The sequence below is a fragment of the Mangifera indica genome, chromosome 12 (genome assembly GCF_011075055.1).
Source record: "Mangifera indica cultivar Alphonso chromosome 12, CATAS_Mindica_2.1, whole genome shotgun sequence".
In the NCBI taxonomy this organism is placed as follows: Eukaryota; Viridiplantae; Streptophyta; class Magnoliopsida; order Sapindales; family Anacardiaceae; genus Mangifera; species Mangifera indica.
The window spans coordinates 523,322-541,264 of NC_058148.1; the positions used below are offsets into that span (position 1 = coordinate 523,322).

General features: G+C 33.1%; 1 protein-coding gene across 4 annotated transcripts; it reads right to left on the reverse strand.

Moving 5' to 3' along the window:
• Nucleotides 1-6: 6 nt before the first annotated feature.
• Nucleotides 7-15,971, reverse strand: LOC123193716 (dynamin-2A-like). Of its 4 annotated transcripts, none has more exons than XM_044606797.1 (22): nucleotides 15,675-15,970; nucleotides 15,059-15,109; nucleotides 14,803-14,923; nucleotides 14,531-14,614; nucleotides 12,155-12,216; nucleotides 11,832-11,949; nucleotides 11,378-11,720; nucleotides 10,860-11,007; nucleotides 10,615-10,716; nucleotides 10,393-10,512; nucleotides 9,824-9,907; nucleotides 9,613-9,740; nucleotides 8,263-8,344; nucleotides 8,017-8,152; nucleotides 6,740-6,816; nucleotides 4,493-4,549; nucleotides 3,738-3,882; nucleotides 3,455-3,609; nucleotides 1,869-1,982; nucleotides 1,722-1,789; nucleotides 1,013-1,188; nucleotides 7-376 (listed from the first exon to the last, which is right to left on the reverse strand). In XM_044606797.1, the coding sequence occupies exons 1-22, from the start codon at nucleotides 15,813-15,815 to the stop codon at nucleotides 138-140; spliced, it is 2,751 nt and encodes a 916-aa protein (XP_044462732.1). In that variant the 5' UTR covers nucleotides 15,816-15,970; the 3' UTR covers nucleotides 7-137. The 4 variants fall into 4 exon arrangements, 3 of the variants coding, with proteins under 3 accessions (XP_044462732.1, XP_044462733.1, XP_044462734.1); XM_044606798.1 differs by having other exon boundaries at nucleotides 15,059-15,194; nucleotides 15,675-15,813; XR_006497123.1 differs by lacking the exon at nucleotides 1,722-1,789 and having other exon boundaries at nucleotides 242-376; nucleotides 15,675-15,971.
• Nucleotides 15,972-17,943: the final 1,972 nt, after the last annotated feature.

Consider the following 17,943-nt stretch of genomic DNA (forward strand, 5'->3'; position numbering starts at 1 on the left):
ATGAATCTATTCTACGTCTACAACGCTACGGTAAAATAATTTTGAGCTTTAGAAATACTCAAAAATATGGCATCGGATGGGACTGGACACAACTCCCACAACACGCGCCAACAATGCATGAATAATATTTGATGGGTTTATATCATACCTAATATCTGTATTGTGAAGTTGACTGTGTGGTGGTGCTGGTGGCAATCGAGTTGGTGTGCGGCGGCTTGACTGTGAGCTTGACCTATCGTCGCCGTTCTGAGGTGGATCACTGTATCTCCGACTGTGGCCATGGACCCAGACCTGAACGGGTCCGCATGACCATTTGCAGCAGCTTCAAATGCAGTCCTCCATTCATCACCGCCTGAAGAAGGTGCACTTGGGCTTTCTGTACGTAATAGCAACAGATGTTAGTGGAGTTCAAAGGAAATGGAAGGATTCAAAAAACAAAACCAGACAACTTATCACATAACAAAACATGAACTCTCATCAAACAAATGAAGTGTCATGCCTTGAAATTATGGTGGACGAATCATGTATTGTATTATGTATAAAAATTTAATTTTTAATATTGTGCATTGCAAATTGTATCATGAAATACATCTTTCTAAAATTGATAATTAATTTTTAATTGACATATCATTATCTTAAAAAATATTATAAATATCCCCTAAAAATTATAAAATTTCTCAGATACACTCTTATTATGTCATTACTTCTCAAAAAAGTGTATTGATCTGTATCAGTAATATATATCGTATCGAATAATACATCTACCATATCAAATAATTTTCAATATATTTTATTATACGTATCATTTTTCATCCGTATATATCATATCAAATAATACAAATCGCAAATAGTTGGAAACAAATAACTATGCTTGAAACATTTTCTCATAAAGTGAAAAATAATCTCAGAAACATTAATGCCACAATTGATAGGCTGAAACACTTACACAAAAGCAAAGATCTACAGACAAACAAGACAAAATATGGCCGGTGAATTGTTGACCAAAAATTACCTGCTCCGGCACCACTATTGGACCAGCTGGCAGCGGCAGCTGGTCGATTGTCATGGACACTAAGTGTCCTCATGAGTTTTGAAAGAAGGGAAGACTGCTTCTGGCAAAGCTCCCTCTTACTTCGCATGTTTTTGTCCTCCTGAAGCAGGTCGTCCATCCTTTGCGAACTTAGGGCACTAAACATCAATGTATAAACATAAAGCTGTTTTTCGTTAGAACCAAATGGAGATAAAAAAAATAAATATCTTATTACTTGTCAATCAACACTAGGGGTGTAAATTCAACCAAGCCGCTCACAATTAACTCATGACTTGACTCTCGTTGAATCGGACTCGAGCTTGCTACTGGTCGTTACTGGTCGGTTAAGTGAGATCACAAGGTCACAACTCATAAAATATAAATCTTGTATTTATACCCTTAATATCTTACTCATTGATTTGATTTGAAATATAAATAGATAATTGATAAATATATAAATTAACAGAATTAAATATAATTGTTTAAAATTAAGTGGTTTAAATTAATTTTTTAGCTGAACCCAAGCCAATTGGCTTTGTCTCGAGCTTGAGCTGAGAACTCAATAGCTCAATGAGCATAAGCTCTACCTTTATGCAATTGAGCCGAGCTAGAACCAAGCACTACTTGCATCTGCTCAACTCAATTAGACCCCTAAATTCAACATCACCAATAATCAAAAGACAAAGCTCACCTAATTGAAATGTACAATTGGTTAAGCATGTCCTCCTTGGCCTTCTCGACTTGGCAAAGAACGACTGCCTACTCATCCAAACAATTGACTGAAAATATGAATATAATTATTTGGTGAAAAAGATAGAATTTGGGTGAACAAACTGACCTTTGGGACATTGGCACCAAGGCTGTTAAGAACAGCTTCAACATAACCCCGCACTTCTTGGGACATCCACCGAAGCTCTTCTTCTGGATCTGCTGGTCTTCTAGCCATTGTATCCTACAAATGTTACAAATTAGCCTGATGATATTGCAATGTAATTAAACTAGGATTGGATATGAATCAAGCTACCTCAGTCACGAAAGTCGGTTCAATTCGATTTATCTCAATTCAAATTCGTTTAGGTGAATTCATGTCAAGCTTGAGCCAAAACAGTCAATTCATTTCAAAAAATGAGTCAAACACAAACTAGGTGTTTGGTTCAGTCCAACTCGTAATCCGAGAGGATGGCCCTATTCAATTTGAGTTTGATTAAAGTCACATCAAACAATTATCAAAACAGTGTTATTTTGTCTATTATTGGGTAAAACAACATCATTTGGTCAATAAATCGCGAACTCAAATCACAAATGTAAACTATGAACTTAAATCAAGCTTTGAACTTCGAACATGGGGATCGAGTCAAACTCGAGTTACTGTTAACTTTGGCTTGAAGAACTCGATCGGTCCTATTTTTCATTCGAGCTGAATCAAACCAAAGGGTTCAAGTTCGGCTCAATTTATATCTACCCTTAATTTAAATAAATGCAAGTATATACTATTTTATATCATAACGAATATATAGTGAACTAGGGAAGCAAACAAACCGAGCTCAGGCTTATTGTTTATCAATTCAATTAAAATATCATTAAACTTTTACAAGTTTAAAATCTTCTACTTCTACTCCTAAAATCTTATTCTCTTACTTTGAATATTTAATAAATATATAAATTATGAAATTAATTGTAATTTTTTTAGTAAAACTCAAATTAACCGTTTTTATCTTGAGCTCAAACCTATAACTTCCTAGCTTGTTGAGTTCGAACTTTGCCTAATATAATCAAACCAAGTAATACTCGACTTAGTTTGACTCGATTGCAGCCATAAATTGAAGAATCCAAAGTTTAAAACCCGAAAAAAAAAGTAAAATGCTACAATATTGAATCAAAAGAAACAACAAAATCATTGCAACTAGCTATGTCACAAAGTTAGTAGAGGATTAAAGTCGAGTTGAGCCACTTGCTCTAGTACAACATAAGGGGATTCAAGCTTGAGCTTAATAAGTTTTGAAAGATATGAGCTAGAGCTCAACTCGCATGAGCTCGGTATTATAGATACAAGCTCAAGCCCATGCAAGCCAAACTTTAGCTCGGTAAACATAAAGCAAAACAATATTGTTTTACCTCTAAGTTATATAGTAAAACGACATCGTTTTGTGTTGCTTCTATAATGTAACATCGACACAAAACAATACTACTTTAAATTGGTCAAAACAACATTTTATTTACTTATGCAAGTTGAGCACCCTCATGACTCAAGCTCAAGCTCAAGCTAAATAACTTCGTATATTTATGACTCAAGCTCGACAAATACTCATTAGTTTTAAGCACAAACGAGTCGAGCTAACAATCAAACTAAAACTAGCTTGGCTTGAATTCACCCTAGCACAAAGTTAAACCACTAGCAAGACAAGCATCATATAACTGACTCACCAGTGAGCCATCCGAATGACTTTGCCGCATGTGAAGACCCAATTCACCCCTAACAATCACATCACCTCCTCTAGACTGGATAACACTTCTCAACTTGTTTAGCCATTCAACCTTTTCTTGCACACTCTCAGCTTTTAACAAAACCGAACTATGAGCTGCAAAAAGAATTTAGTGACGTACATTATCGTGAAACCACATAGGAAAGGAAAACATAGATAATCAACCCCAAAAAGAGGGGGAAAAAAAAAGATAAGAGGCAATCAAGTCATCCAAAGACTAGTACATTTCATAACAGTTTTATACGGAATCCTGCTTGTTATCTTGAAAACAAGAATGGGTCTTTTCTCTGCTTTACTAGCCTTTTTATCTTTCAAACTCTTTGATGAACCACCATCTTCATCATCAGACATTTCCTCAACATTGCATTCCTAAACATTTTATTGAAGATAATACAATTAGCATACAGAGCAAGTTAAAATTTCACTGTGCAACATCAATCTGAAATTCAAAAATTTAGACAGTGAGGACAACATAATATTGAACGACATTTTACCCTATCAATCTTTGATACGTACAATGTCCCAGACATCAACAAATTTCAACATAGTATCCAAATTAATAAAATATTATTGACAATAAATAATCCCAAGATCACATATGATCAACTCCATCAAGTGCTAAAAACTAATTCGTTTGCCCTTGTGGATTGAACTTTTTCATTTCCGTTGGCCGCACATTTCAATTACTTAGTCATTTGTGAAGTAAAATAAATTTGGAATCAGATCTTTGATTATTCTCTACACACAAACCCCATGAAAGTAAATATTAGAACATCGAATCTTAAAATAAGTAACAAAAATAATTTCGCGTATTTACAAGAAATATAGTAATAAGACATATTGAACAAATTTCAACTCATTATTCAAACTAATGACTTGAAGAGATAAACTAATTCATGTTAGCAATTTTATGAAAACATAAAATGCAATACTCCAGCGTCTCAAAGAAATAAGATAATTCTTAATAAGCACTTCATACCTCCAAAGTGATCACACCACGGAAATGCCTTTCTTCTTGTTTTTTGGTATAGCCAAGCTGCAATAAAAGGGTGGTGTTAAAACAAGCATTCATTAGAAGAATAAGTATAAAATTATATGTACTAACAATGAAGTGTCATCATATAATTGAGTATTGTTTTTTCTCTAATTTAAAATAACACAACCATATAGTGACAATGTCATCGTTAATATATAAATTAATACTCATTATTAATACACATAGTTTCATTAAGGCCAAACGACGATTTCCCACCCAACCTATGCTGAAATGTCAAAGTTCCCCCCATTAACTATGGAAATACCGTTTACCCACTCATGAGCAGTTAAAATTAATGGTAGTAAGGGTAAAATCGTCATTTTATATTTAATATTAAAAATAAACTTAAATATGATTTCATTTCCCTCTCTAAATTTAAAAAACTAACTTTTCTCCCCTAACCCAAGTTTGAAAAGATCGCATTTCCCCCCCTAGGATTTAGTTTCAAAACCCGTTCACTTTCTCCCTCTCGCTCCATCGCCGGCCGTCTGTCCCTCCTAACGGTTTCTCTTCCATCGACGGCCCACCTCAACTCTACCCCAACCCATCTAGCACCGAAAAAGGTTGTCTGGGAAGAGAAATCGTCTTCCCAGACGAAGACGAGACGACTCGTTGTCCTCTCCTCTGGGAAGACGAGTCGTCTTCATCTAGAAGATGATTTCTCTTCCCAGACGACGTTTTTCGATGTCGGATGGGTTGGGGTGGAGTTGAGGTAGGCCGTCGGTGGAAGAGAAACAGTCGGGAGGGAGAGACGGCCGGCGATGACGCGAGAGAAAGTGAACAGGTTTGAAATAAACCCTAGGGGGGGAATGCGATCTTTTCAAACTTGGCTTAGGGAATAAAATGTTAGGTTTTAAACTTTTAGGGGGTAAAATGAGATTAAATTTTTAGGGGTTAGGGTTCCGTTAATTTTAACTGCTCATGGGTGGGTAAACGGTATTTCTATAGTTAATAGGGGGAACTTTGACATTTCAGCATAGGTTGGGTGGAAAATAGTCCTTTGGCCTTTCATTAAATACAAATTATCATCAAAACAATATCATAGATCTTCATTCTATCTTTTTACCACCAGTAGTAATGATAGAAATGGCAGTAGCCTTGTTTAAAATTATCAGAGCAGCAGGTAAAACATAAATAAAAAAGTACAAATGTCCATATAATGTTTTCTATACATTAAGTATTAATTTTACCGTCCTATCTGTATTTGCATTGATAATCTCTCCTTCACAAACTTATTTCCACATTGTCCCCAAATGCTTTCCTCTATTAAAACTAGAAGTGTAATCGAATTAAATCAAGCCGAATAGTGCTTGACTTGAACTCGATCTTGAGCTCGCTAGTGACATCTCGGCTCGAGCTCAAGAAAGGATTGATTGATTTCAAGCTCGTCTCAAAAAATTATATTATCCCCCTAAAACTTTGATTCATTACATTTAACCTCCATAACTTACATATTTATCAATTACCCTTATATTCAAAGTCAAGAAATAAGATTTAAGGGGTGTAAGTGTAAACTTTAAAACTTTTAGGGTCTATTGATATTTTACTCAAACCGAGTCATTAGCTCATCAAGCCTACCACGTTCAAACTCGGCTCGAGTTACACCCCTAGTCAAAAGTCAAATTTACTAATAAAAGAATTTTTTTATGACCTTTCATTATTCATTTCATGAATTCATTAACCGTTTCATAAATTCCTTTATGTTTTTATCCCAAAAATAAAAAGTCACGGCTACGTCCTCACCTACAACAAATATTAGGGGTAAAGCACTATAGCACAAACTTTGTGACACATATTTGGCCATTGATCTAATGCGATCCAATGATTAAGAAGTTATTGAATTGGCATTTAAAGTAACTGCCTCTAATTTCTCTTTTTTTCAATCATTGGACTACACTGGATTGATGGCCAAGATTATGTTATAAAAATAACGGCCGAAGACAAAAAAGTAAACACGATTAAAGAAAAAAAAAAAAGCCTTTTACAGAGGAGTAGAACTTCAAGATGGTGGAATGGACACATGTAAATGTGGCAATAAAACAAGGATATAGCAGAAGTTTCAAATTTGAACATATCACATCTAAAAATCAAGATAAAATAGTGCAAAAAGGTCCTTGAACTATTCAGCATGTCCTCCAATCATTCAAAAAACATTAAGTCTTAAAGTGTGAGCTAAATCTAACCACTAACCTTGCCCGTTTTCTCATTTAAAACAAACCATCTCTTACTCCACCCATTTGCTTTTGAACTTTTCTTCATCAAAAATCCTACAGATATAGGATAAAATTAATGAAAAGACAAAAAAGAATATGTAGTAAAGCATAAGAAATATTATCAAACTAAACATAAACGAATAAATTTTGACAGAAATTAAAAAAAAAAAAGGAATAAGCTTTTGCAAAAGGTCAGGGTGGATTCGAGTCCAACCAAACTCAAGCTTGGGTCAATTCAAGTTCGCCTCAACTTGTAAGAGTCGAGCTTCCTCAAACCAGCTCGAGTTTAACTCGGCTTGAGAGAAACCAAGATCGAGCTTACCGACAGTACCAAACCTAGCTCAGTACTGTAGTCAAGCCAAAATTGATCAAAATGACTTTGTTTTTTATGCATATTAGTCGAAATAACGTCATTTTAATCAATTCAAATTAAGCTTGCGAGCTTAGCTTGAGCTCAAGCTCAACACTACAAAACCCTTAGGCTCGAGCTCACCCAAGTCGAGCTTGAATCCACTCGTAGCAAAAGGGCAAGCAAAAATAGAAGTGGACTAACAAGCTTTGACAAGACATTGTCAAAAGGCCTACTAAACTTGTGGAAAGGAACAAGAACCCAGAGTAAGAACTAATCCCAAAAGCTTAAATTTGTCCTAGAAGTCCTCATATTGGCATTTAAATCCCCCTCAATCATCATGCTTGGCCAAATTTAATAGTAGTCATCTTATGTGCATCCAAACACATGCTTACACATATGGGTTTAAGCACAGTTTCAACTTGCTCCAGATATTTATATAAAGAACTGAATGACCAATTTTGTAATTTAATAAACAGAATGGGGGAATTCAAATACAAGACCTCTTGCACAACTTGGCTGTGATGCAACATTGAGGAACCACTAATAGCAAAAGCTAAAAATTTAACAAAATTATATTAGAACAAGGCTTAACAGTAGTATCTCAAATTTAACATTTTTTACATTAGAAACCATATTCTTGTGGCATCCATTAAAATTTAATTAAGTCCTTTGGTTTCCCAAGATGCTGCTGAAGTATTAATTAAATAAGAACCATCAAGAGACAGAAGCAGCCCCTACAAGCTGCATTGCTCTCATCAATGCATCAAGCAATCTTTTTATTACCCTCAATACTATATAATTAAAATGATGAATATTAAACCACTAATAGTATGAATATGTAAAGAGGCAGGGATATAGGAAACAGATTTTAGCGCTAATGTTTAATGTATTTGTGCACAAACCTGCTGTTATCTCACCACTGGGCCCAGCAGTTTTTAAGATTGTTTCTGGCACATCCTTATCTGGTTGACCTGATTTATCTTTCATTGATTTCAAGCTTCCTCCAGATTGTTGTCCACCTGTCAAGGGGCTAATTGCCTGAGATAAAAGCAGAAAGTTGGTCAATGCAACAGCAATCAACTTATTTTCGATACAATATCAAGTACGCAAGCACCCGACATAGCTTAAAGAAGTAAATAATCCCACACCCTGTTCAGTAAGGACTGCTCTGCCTCAACTGCCTTCTTTGATCGGCTCTTTTGCTCTTCTTCACGACGTTGTCTATCCATTCTGGTAAAAGGTTCAGCGTGGAACAATCAAATGAACAAGAGTAGGGCAAAAGATTACTACATATCAAACAGGAAAAATAAATGGAGAACCACACATATATATGGTGAAATACCAAAATTTAAATGACTTCTTCTGGTCTCATCTACTATTCTTTTGACTTTTGAGCTGTTTAAACCAAGTTTTGGTAGAGTATTTGCAAACAACTTTGTTCGTCTTTCAGTAAATTTTTTATATGTGAATATATCAATCTGTTCTTATCAAAAATAAATGATGGCAAACAGAATAAAACTGATATGCATCAGATGGGAACTCTTGTGAGAACTACAAGAACAAATGATTAGGTTACAATAACCCAAAACACATACACTTCTAACGAAAAAAAGAGAGTTATGGCAATTCTATATTCACATATTTTTACAGAAAGAAAGTGCAATAGGAAAGGAGAAAATTTAGGTATTAAGAAATCCTTAGATCCTTTTCACTCTACTCAGCAAATATATGAAACCAACAAATTTACGCTGCAAAGTGTGGGGATGTAAATCTGCTGCACATGTCTCACACAACAACCCACAATCTCAAAATTTTAACATATTTCTTTCTTAACCCTTTTTTCCTAAGAGATCGAAGTTCTAGACCATTAAATTTTATAGGAAGAATTTCATAATCAACAGCATGATAACTTCCTCCATTGCTTGATTTCATGAAGAATGAAGGCATTATGTTCCCAAACCTACATATGCAAGATGAATATTAAGGCTTCCATACAAAGTCAGCTGTCACTAAATGAATGGATTAATTTATAGAAAAAGTCAACTAAATAAATGAGGTTATGATGACTTGGCAATATAAAAATCATGCCTTGTCACTTTGTATTAAAATCTTTGTGTGTGTAGCATGATAATTATATTCCCTTAATAATATCAAAAAATACCAACAAGTCTTTCCTTTGTTGTTTGATGAGACTCTAAACATCAAGACAGCTCCTTTACAAACTGAAGTGGATACTTACAATACAGAACCTAAGGCTATCATGTATATATTATGTGTAAGAATTGGTAAAACAATGCATACTATGCAAAAGATGTCATCAACAACTACAATATATAACAAAGGAAAATAGCTGAATCAATTGGTGCAAAATATTTTCCAAAGATACATTACTAAATGTATACACAAGGAAATGTCACAACTTAGAAAAATTGTTTCATCCATGAAAAAACTTAAAAGCAGAGAATCCAAGATTTATAGAAATATCTTTGAGAACATACTGCCTTTGCACCAAACGGATAAAGTGTTGAGGTGGAACAAATGCACGCTCCATATCAACCAGTGCAACTACCATCTTTTTTGCTTCATTTTTAAATCCATCAAGTGCAGCAGTTGCAATTGCCACTACCTAGTTAAAAATTGTAGAGAAACTGAGATGATAACCAAACAAGATATTGACAAGAAATATTATGAGCTGGAAGACATTGTTACCTCTCTCTTAAAAGGAGGATATCTTCCAAGACCAGGAGTGGCCTTTGCCACTGAAGAAACTAAATCCACCAATACACGATGCACCTGATTCATTCACCATCAAAAATTAGTATAAAGAGTAAGGCAAGAAAGATAACACATGAAAAACATCAATAGTTAGATCAGAAGAGTGGGAAATTTTGGCAAAAATGTGGCAGGTTCATTAAGCTCAGGAAAATAATTTGTGATTAATACTTCATGTATCTATCAGAAAAAACCACCCATTGAAAGAAGAGGACAGTGCATAAATGTGATATGAAAAAACAAAAAAAACTAGGAGCATTGCAACACAAAAGTAATCAATTCAAATAAAATGCTGCAATCAAATGCAGGTAATAATTATACATAATTTTTGGACCAACCACATTATACGAAATCTGACATCCTCATATTTCCTAATAGATTACAGAGATTCAGTCACAAACATGCACAGCAGAGAAACCGACAGACAAAGTGAAAACCCAATATTTGCTGTATTTAGAAACATGTTTGGAAGTCTAACTTATGGGTAGAATATTGATGCCAGATACCTCATCAACGCATAGAAGTGATGGCTCCTTTGCCATCTCAAGGACGCTTTTTATCAAGGACCTTAACCCTTTCTCTGGAGATACAAGATACGGTTGATAACCATCTGCTTCCAGGACAACCTAGTATAATTAAAATCACCCAAGGTAAATGAAAGCACTTCAAGAGAATATCAGTAAATGAAGAGAGATATACACAGAATGAAGTTGGAAGTGATGACCTACCCTCTTCACATTGTTTATGTCAAAATGTCTATCTAAGGGAAGTTGCTTGATCCTGTTAGGAAAGTTTCCCTCAAAACTTGCAACAACTTTCCAACCACTACCCTGAAGCAAAGGAAATTTGTCAGCAATAAAATTATTGGTTGCAGAAAAGAGTTCCACTAAGTCCTACACCTTTTTTATTTTGTTCTTGTTTTGCAGTATTAATCAACAAATATGCCTATAGACCTTAAAAAGAAACAACTCACTTCACCACCTGCTAAATGCAGTAGAAACTTGTCTTCAAATTCACGGCATAGCTGCAAAGCTAAAGCCCTTGTACCTTCTGAACTATCAACCAACTGTTCACCAAGCCTCATTAATTCTTCCTGAACTATTTGAGACTTCCCTTGAAGCCTGCAAAGAAAGTATAGGAACTTACATTTAAAGGCAATTTGCATAGAAAGTCTCCCATGTAAATACATTCCCAAGCTTAAATTCAAAACTTATATATAGCTATAGATCAGTCCTGAAATTGGAATGCAGTGAAATCCATCATCTTTAAAAATAAATTATCTTCAAGCAGCACTCATATATTAGAATTTTCAACTATATATATAAATTCTACAAATGACCAACTTTTTTAGACAAAGATGATGATATTCCTATAAGTCTTAATGACATATAAAATGTAAACATCACCAAAGGATGGTTGAATTATAACAAATTGTATAAAATTTTAAAATAAATTTAGTTACACAAAAATCAAAGCAGTGTAAGAATGTACCCAGAAAGGAGATTTGGAAGCCTGACTTTCATACGATTACGCATCTGGCCAGCAATGGCATCCACCAAAGCAATTCTACCAAGCTTATTTTGAGGAGCTCCAGTCAGCGACTTTTTTAGAGTTTCTATCTCAGCCCTCCAAGCAGCTTCTAATGGGCTCTCTGAGGCAGCACTTCCAGATGGTGCAGAAATTATAGATACAGATTGACCAATTACAGCAACCCATGGAATATCAGATGTTTTTGGTGGACCCTGATTCATTAGCAGAGCCTGAACAGCTGCAAGTGCTTTTGGTTCTCCCTCTGCTTGATCAATTTTACTAATAACACCAATTGTTCTAGTACCTAAAATAAATTTAAAATAAATAAAACAATAAAAGAGTTAAAGAATAAACTGACTTTATAATACTTTTTCAAACACAGAGATAAGAAGATGCAATTTAAGAATAGACGCACTCTCTGCATCATGTTCCTTCGCAATTTTGAGAGCTCGAGAGGCCGAAATTTCTGGTGCTTGAGTAGCAGGTATAATAACTAGTAAAATAGCATCATTTTGCTCAACATACTTGCTAATCTGAAAGAAACATTAGGATGGAAATATCAAATGAACTTGCAGCAAGAGCATCTTGCAATTGAATATATATCTGAACAATTATGTAACAAAGAGCTTATTATGAACCTTTTGAGAAAGCAAGAAAACAAAAAACGAAACTAGAGGCCATTGAATAACTAACTGGATGATGTTAAAACTAAAAAGGAGATAGCATTCAACAACTCACCATTGTATCATCCATAATTCTTTGATCTGATCCGGGTAAGTCAATCAACTTCAAAGGTGGAGCTGCAGAAAGTAGAGACAAAAAATCCCTTTTATAAGATTGCTAATAGAAATATGACCATTTAAAACAAATGGGTAAATCGCTCTGAAGGGATAGAAATAATGAAGGATACATTTTTTTTCTCATCCAACAAGAACTGTCATCCAAACAAATAAAGGATACTTGACATACCATTTTGCTCAGGTGAACCTTCCAAAACCAAGGGTAGCAAATAGAGATAATATTTACCAGTAAGCCACTCATCTCATTTAATCCATTAATGAATTCTAACAAAAAAATCAAATGAATCAAAGACATACCAAACTATCAGCAATGCACATATTCAGAAAAAAATAATCTATCAAAATAAGGAATGATTCTTCTCATTGTATTGAGTTATTGCTGCAGTTTTGGATACCAATCTATTATGTAAACTAATGGACCCATAACGGTTTAGGATCACAGCAAAAAGAACGTGAAGATCTACTTTACACTTTTCTGCAAAAATGACTTGCATAGAGAGCTTCAGGCCTAAAAACTTAAAATTAACCACAAGAAAGAAAAGGAAGGAATAATTATCAGCTTTTAAAATCATAGATTTCCTAAATCCTGCTTTTACGTGGGATCATGTTGATGTTGGATGATAAACTAAGCTTAAGCAAATCAAGTCAACTTAGTCCAACTCTTATTTATTATTGCTATACCACAATCATCCAAATAGAAACTAAATTATAAGCTGTTAGGACTCATATATTTATTTATTTCCTGCAGGAAAAGAGAGGGTATAAAAGGGAAATGCAAAATCAGAGGCTGCTATCCTAATGCAAAACCAGCCACTAAAAATATGAAACGTGGCAAAACAGGGGAAGGAGAGAGAGAAGTAGCTGTGGAAAAGAGTTGAAAAAGGGGAGCAGGGGCTGGAAAGAGAGAAGGGAAAAAGTTTGAGTAGAATGAGCGGGAGAGAGTCAGCCTCTCGAAAGCTGAACAAGGGAGCCCTTGGCTATGGTTTTTGGAGTTGTTCTGTGAATTCTTTTGGAACTCAGTTCATTGTTATTGAGTTGTGCTTTGCTGGAATCTGTATTTGTTCTGTAATTTTGAGTTAATCAATTGTAACAGCTGGGAAATAGTCATTGTATTGGTAGAAGACTGTTGTAATCAAGTCTATAATTCCATCAATATAATACATATTTTTCTGCTCTATTTACATTTTGCATGTTCTGTCTTGGCTGGAATTTACAAAGTTCTGCAGCTGCTTCAGTTGGGTGATTAAGTCTGGGGTGAGATATCGTCTGAAGTGCTGTGGCAGTGAGGGGTTACCCAGGTTCCCATCATAAGCCCTAAGAATAAAGTTTTTAACCTGAATTCATCTCAAAGAAACAATTTACGGCTGAAGTCTTCTTCTTAAAGTTTCTTTAACTTTTGAATCTATGATTTCTACTCAACTTAAGAGAAAAATGACCTTACATTGACCCAAAAAGTTAGCAAAACTGATGGAGCAATAGAACTTCCAAGGTAAAGGTTTGAATTTGAGTCTCTATCACACTTGTCAAACCTTGACTTACTTAGTGTAATGGTTATGAATCTGATCATTGTGCCCCAAGTTTACCCATCCAACGAATACGGACAGGATCCTCTGTTTTTTTTTTTTCAAAAAAAGACCTTACATTGTAAATGACACTATGACAGGCAAACCACCTCAAGCTTCAGATTTTTCACCCTTGGAATAAAATTGTTTCTTGTTCATGTTTATGCTGTGAGGTTGATTTGAAATGGATCTTAAGGTCTGACTCTGATGTAGCAATGAGATAATTCAATTAGCTCCAGCAAACAGTAAACCATATGGTGCAATCATAAGGGACTCTGAGCATTGGTTATGAGGCTTGAGGAATTCCATTTCGTTCACTATCTCAAGAAGGAGGATGGATGCAGAAAAGCTAGCTAAATAAACAAGTCAAGCAACCACATCTTCTCTATACAAACTCATTTTCAATCTCTGAACAACCTAAAATCTATACATGTTTTAGTTCAGTTACTGCATCACATATAATGTCAATATTAGCTTGTTTATAGATAAAAGAATTTTAATGGTTTATGATTGACTGTCAGGGTGTCTACACAACTATCAACTTTTTAAAAGAACTCATTACTCAATATGCAAAAGAGAAAATTAAACCACTACAAACAAACAATAGGTTTCTTATAATACAAGTATGATACCACGTCAGATGAAATCTGCCTAAATTCACTTTTTGGTGTGTCCTTTCACCCTTCCAGCAATAAAACAGATCTGGCAATTTACTCACAGAAAATAAAAAATATAAGAAAATGAAGAATCACCTGCACTGGTACGAAGTTTCAGATATATTTCATCACGACTCACACCTTGGCTTAGCCTATTTTGCAGAGAATGCCGAAGAGCACCTACAATGCACCAATACAGAAAGAGACAAAAAAAAATCAGAGCCAAAGGTCTACTGCATGAATCCATCTTAAAATAAAATATGATCAACAACAATGTTTACTACTTGACTATGTCCGTGTCAAGAACCATTAAGGAGGCAAAAAGTAGGCAATACAAAATTATGTAGCAGATTCATAAAATGCCTTACTTGCTGAAACTTCTTGTGTTTTATTATCTATCAGCAACTGAATAGCCTGAGCACTTAAAGAACTATCCCTGTTTAATTGAATGCATATAGGAGCCCGAGTGGCACCATTTCCACCAGTTGGCTGTCCACATTATTTAGTCAAAACACACAAAACAATTGAAATGAAAGATCAAAGCACTATCATCAGAAACACATCAATGAAAACATAATCAACTCTAAACATAACACAAAGGTTCCAAGACTAACACAAACTTACCAAAATAGGATGCCCAATCAAACTATTCAAAATTGCAGATTTACCAGCACCCTGATCAATGCAATACAAAAATGTCAATAGTAAAGGGCCATTACAGTACTGGCTCAGTACAATTACCACCACACTAGCAACAAAGCTGCAAAAAAGATAGCATTTGCCAATCAAGCATTACATTACCAAAATGAAATCATACTATAATAACAACTAATTTGACTTCAAATATAACAATTTATAACTTAGATGCAGCATTTGCCCACATTTAAATAAACAGTCAAACACTGAATCAATTTATTTAAATTCCGCTAAAATTTGGGTATGTGCATATTATAAGTCAGTTTTAAGACGAACAAATGTGATCAATCATCAAATTACAACAATGTACTTTCATCATTCATCAAATGAATAAAATGATGTATTGATCATTCCAAAAACGTTTTCATTGCTTTCAATTACCTAAAACATGACGCCGTTTCAGCAACATTTTCTCATTCGCACTCTAATAATTCAAACAAGTCTTTAAATCACTATTTCGTCAAATGTAACCATCCCAATTGAACTTTCAAATCCTTCAAAACGCAATAGATGTAAAGATCTAGCGGATCAAAGAGGAACTTACGACATTGCCTAAAACGACTACGTTTAAGAAAGACGTAGGACGTTTGGAGGTCGACTTATCGTCGAGGTCTTCGTCGGCAAGCACGGCAGAGGCTTGCCGCATCGACTCCGACAACTCAGCGAGTTCATCGATCGCCTCCATGAGGAAATGAAGAGAGATCCAAATCGAGACGTCGCAATGTAACCAATTAACGAACCAACCAACGAATTAACAAAAGGAAGAATTTTAGATCCGAAAGATTCAAATATTTTTCAAATTCGAAAATAATGAAAATGTTCTTTTGTTTTTGTTTTTAAAATGAACGAAATTTGATATCAAATTTTAATATTTTTATATATAAATATTTGTTGAAAGCAGTAATGATTTTATTTTCTATAAAATTATAAATATTCATTTTATTTTACTATATAAATATATATATTATTATATAATTAAATAATTTTAAATTAAATTCATATTTATTCATATAATAACATAGATAAATATATATATACATATATTTGTATAGTTTTTATTTTTTAATAAATATTTTTCAATTAATAAATATCGGTACACAGATCATAATGTTAGTAACACACAATTTTATTTGCGAAAAATAAATAAATAATAATAATTTTATCTAAAAATTAATAATTTTACTATTTAAGTTTTCTATGGTACTAAAATGTGTTGAATATAATAATTTAATTTTTTTTCAAAATTTAAAAATTCATAAATTATTTTTGAACTTTTTTTCAAACTTCAATATATTTTAAAATTATTTTAACCATAATAATTATAATATAACATTTATATTCAATAATTTATTGTATTATTTTTAATTTTTTTAAATGTAATATTATTTTTAAAACTATTAAGGGTAAGTTGATATTTCAAAATTTTTTAAAAATATTTATGAATTTCTAATAATCCCTTCAAATTAAAAAAAAAAATCTAATATTCAAAATTTCACCTTACCTCTTAATATATAATTTTATAACAAAAAAGCATTTATTTATAAGAAGACATAAAAAAGGATGAGGGTGAAAGAAATGAAAATGAAATGTTTTTTATATATAATTTAAATATTTAAAATATTATTTTTAATATATGTTAATTTAGAAATATACAATAATTTAAAAAATAAAATAATAAAGATAAAATAATAATTTTACTTTATAATATTATTGTTTTGTTAATCAAGTTTCATTTTGGGTAGTATAGTATTATTTAAGTATTACTTTGAGTTAAAATGTGTTTGGTGATAAAGTATTTTATAATCAAACCTTGGGTGAAAAAATGTAAATTCCTTATAGAAAATTAACATGACAATCTATTCAATATTAAATAATTTTTTATTATCGTAAAATTAATTCTTCAAAAGTTTAACAATTATCATCAAAATACAATTAAATTATTAATATATCAATATCACATCATAATAACTATGACACTTATCTAGTTAGGTGATTTCACACTATACATATATGATGTTTAGATAGTGAATTATTTTTCGTGAAAGGCTAAAATCATCATTTTAACATAAATTAAAAGAAACAATTATAAAAATATTTAAAATGTATAATGTTATCTTATAAATAATATTTACACATTTTTATTTTCTCATATTATTTAATATTGTCTTATCCTCTTCTTTTTATCACTTATTTATTTCCGTTTACCATCTCTTTTTCATTTCTTTTTTCTCAAACTTGTTTCTCTCATTCCTTTTTCCTCATTTTCTCTTATTTATTTATTTTCAATAAATGTCAATCTCTAATCCTCTTCTTTTTTCCATTATTTCTTCAAGCTTATAGATTTCTTCTCCTAAATTGGGTTTGAGTTATGAATAACCTTCTTTCCTTCATGGTTGTATCCACTAAGGAAGCATGGGAACTACCCTTTATAAGATACAGACGGCTCTGATTGTTTGGGAGGTTGACATATTGGTTTCTATCTCATTTAATTGTGTGGTTAGACCATCCAGAACCCTTGCTATAGTTGCAATTTATTACTCCCATTGACCAAAACTCTTTGTCTAGCCATCTCAAGACAAGACACTAGTATTACTTGATGTAGGACAAACATTAATGGGTTTGCATTTTTGTTTACAAAAACGAAAAAGTGTTACTATCATCAAACAATACAAAAAGAATAACAAGAATTATAGGCATACTTGCAAAGCAATTCTTAAGGAAAAATATTTAAATATGAATTTTATTATTTTATCGGTGGATGATTATTGGAATTACAATAATTCATGCCCTTATATTATATGGGCTTATTATTA

Bases quoted from the DNA above. Each gene is read 5' to 3' on its own strand.
- LOC123193716 (XM_044606797.1), bottom strand. From the start codon at position 15,815: ATGGAGGCGATCGATGAACTCGCTGAGTTGTCGGAGTCGATGCGGCAA. The intron at 9,908-10,392 runs GTATCTGGCATC...TGAATGAATCAG, and splicing joins CACTTCTATGCGTTGATGAG to GTGCATCGTGTATTGGTGGA. The intron at 6,817-8,016 runs GTTTGTGCACAA...CTATATCTGTAG, and splicing joins CAGTGGTGAGATAACAGCAG to GATTTTTGATGAAGAAAAGT.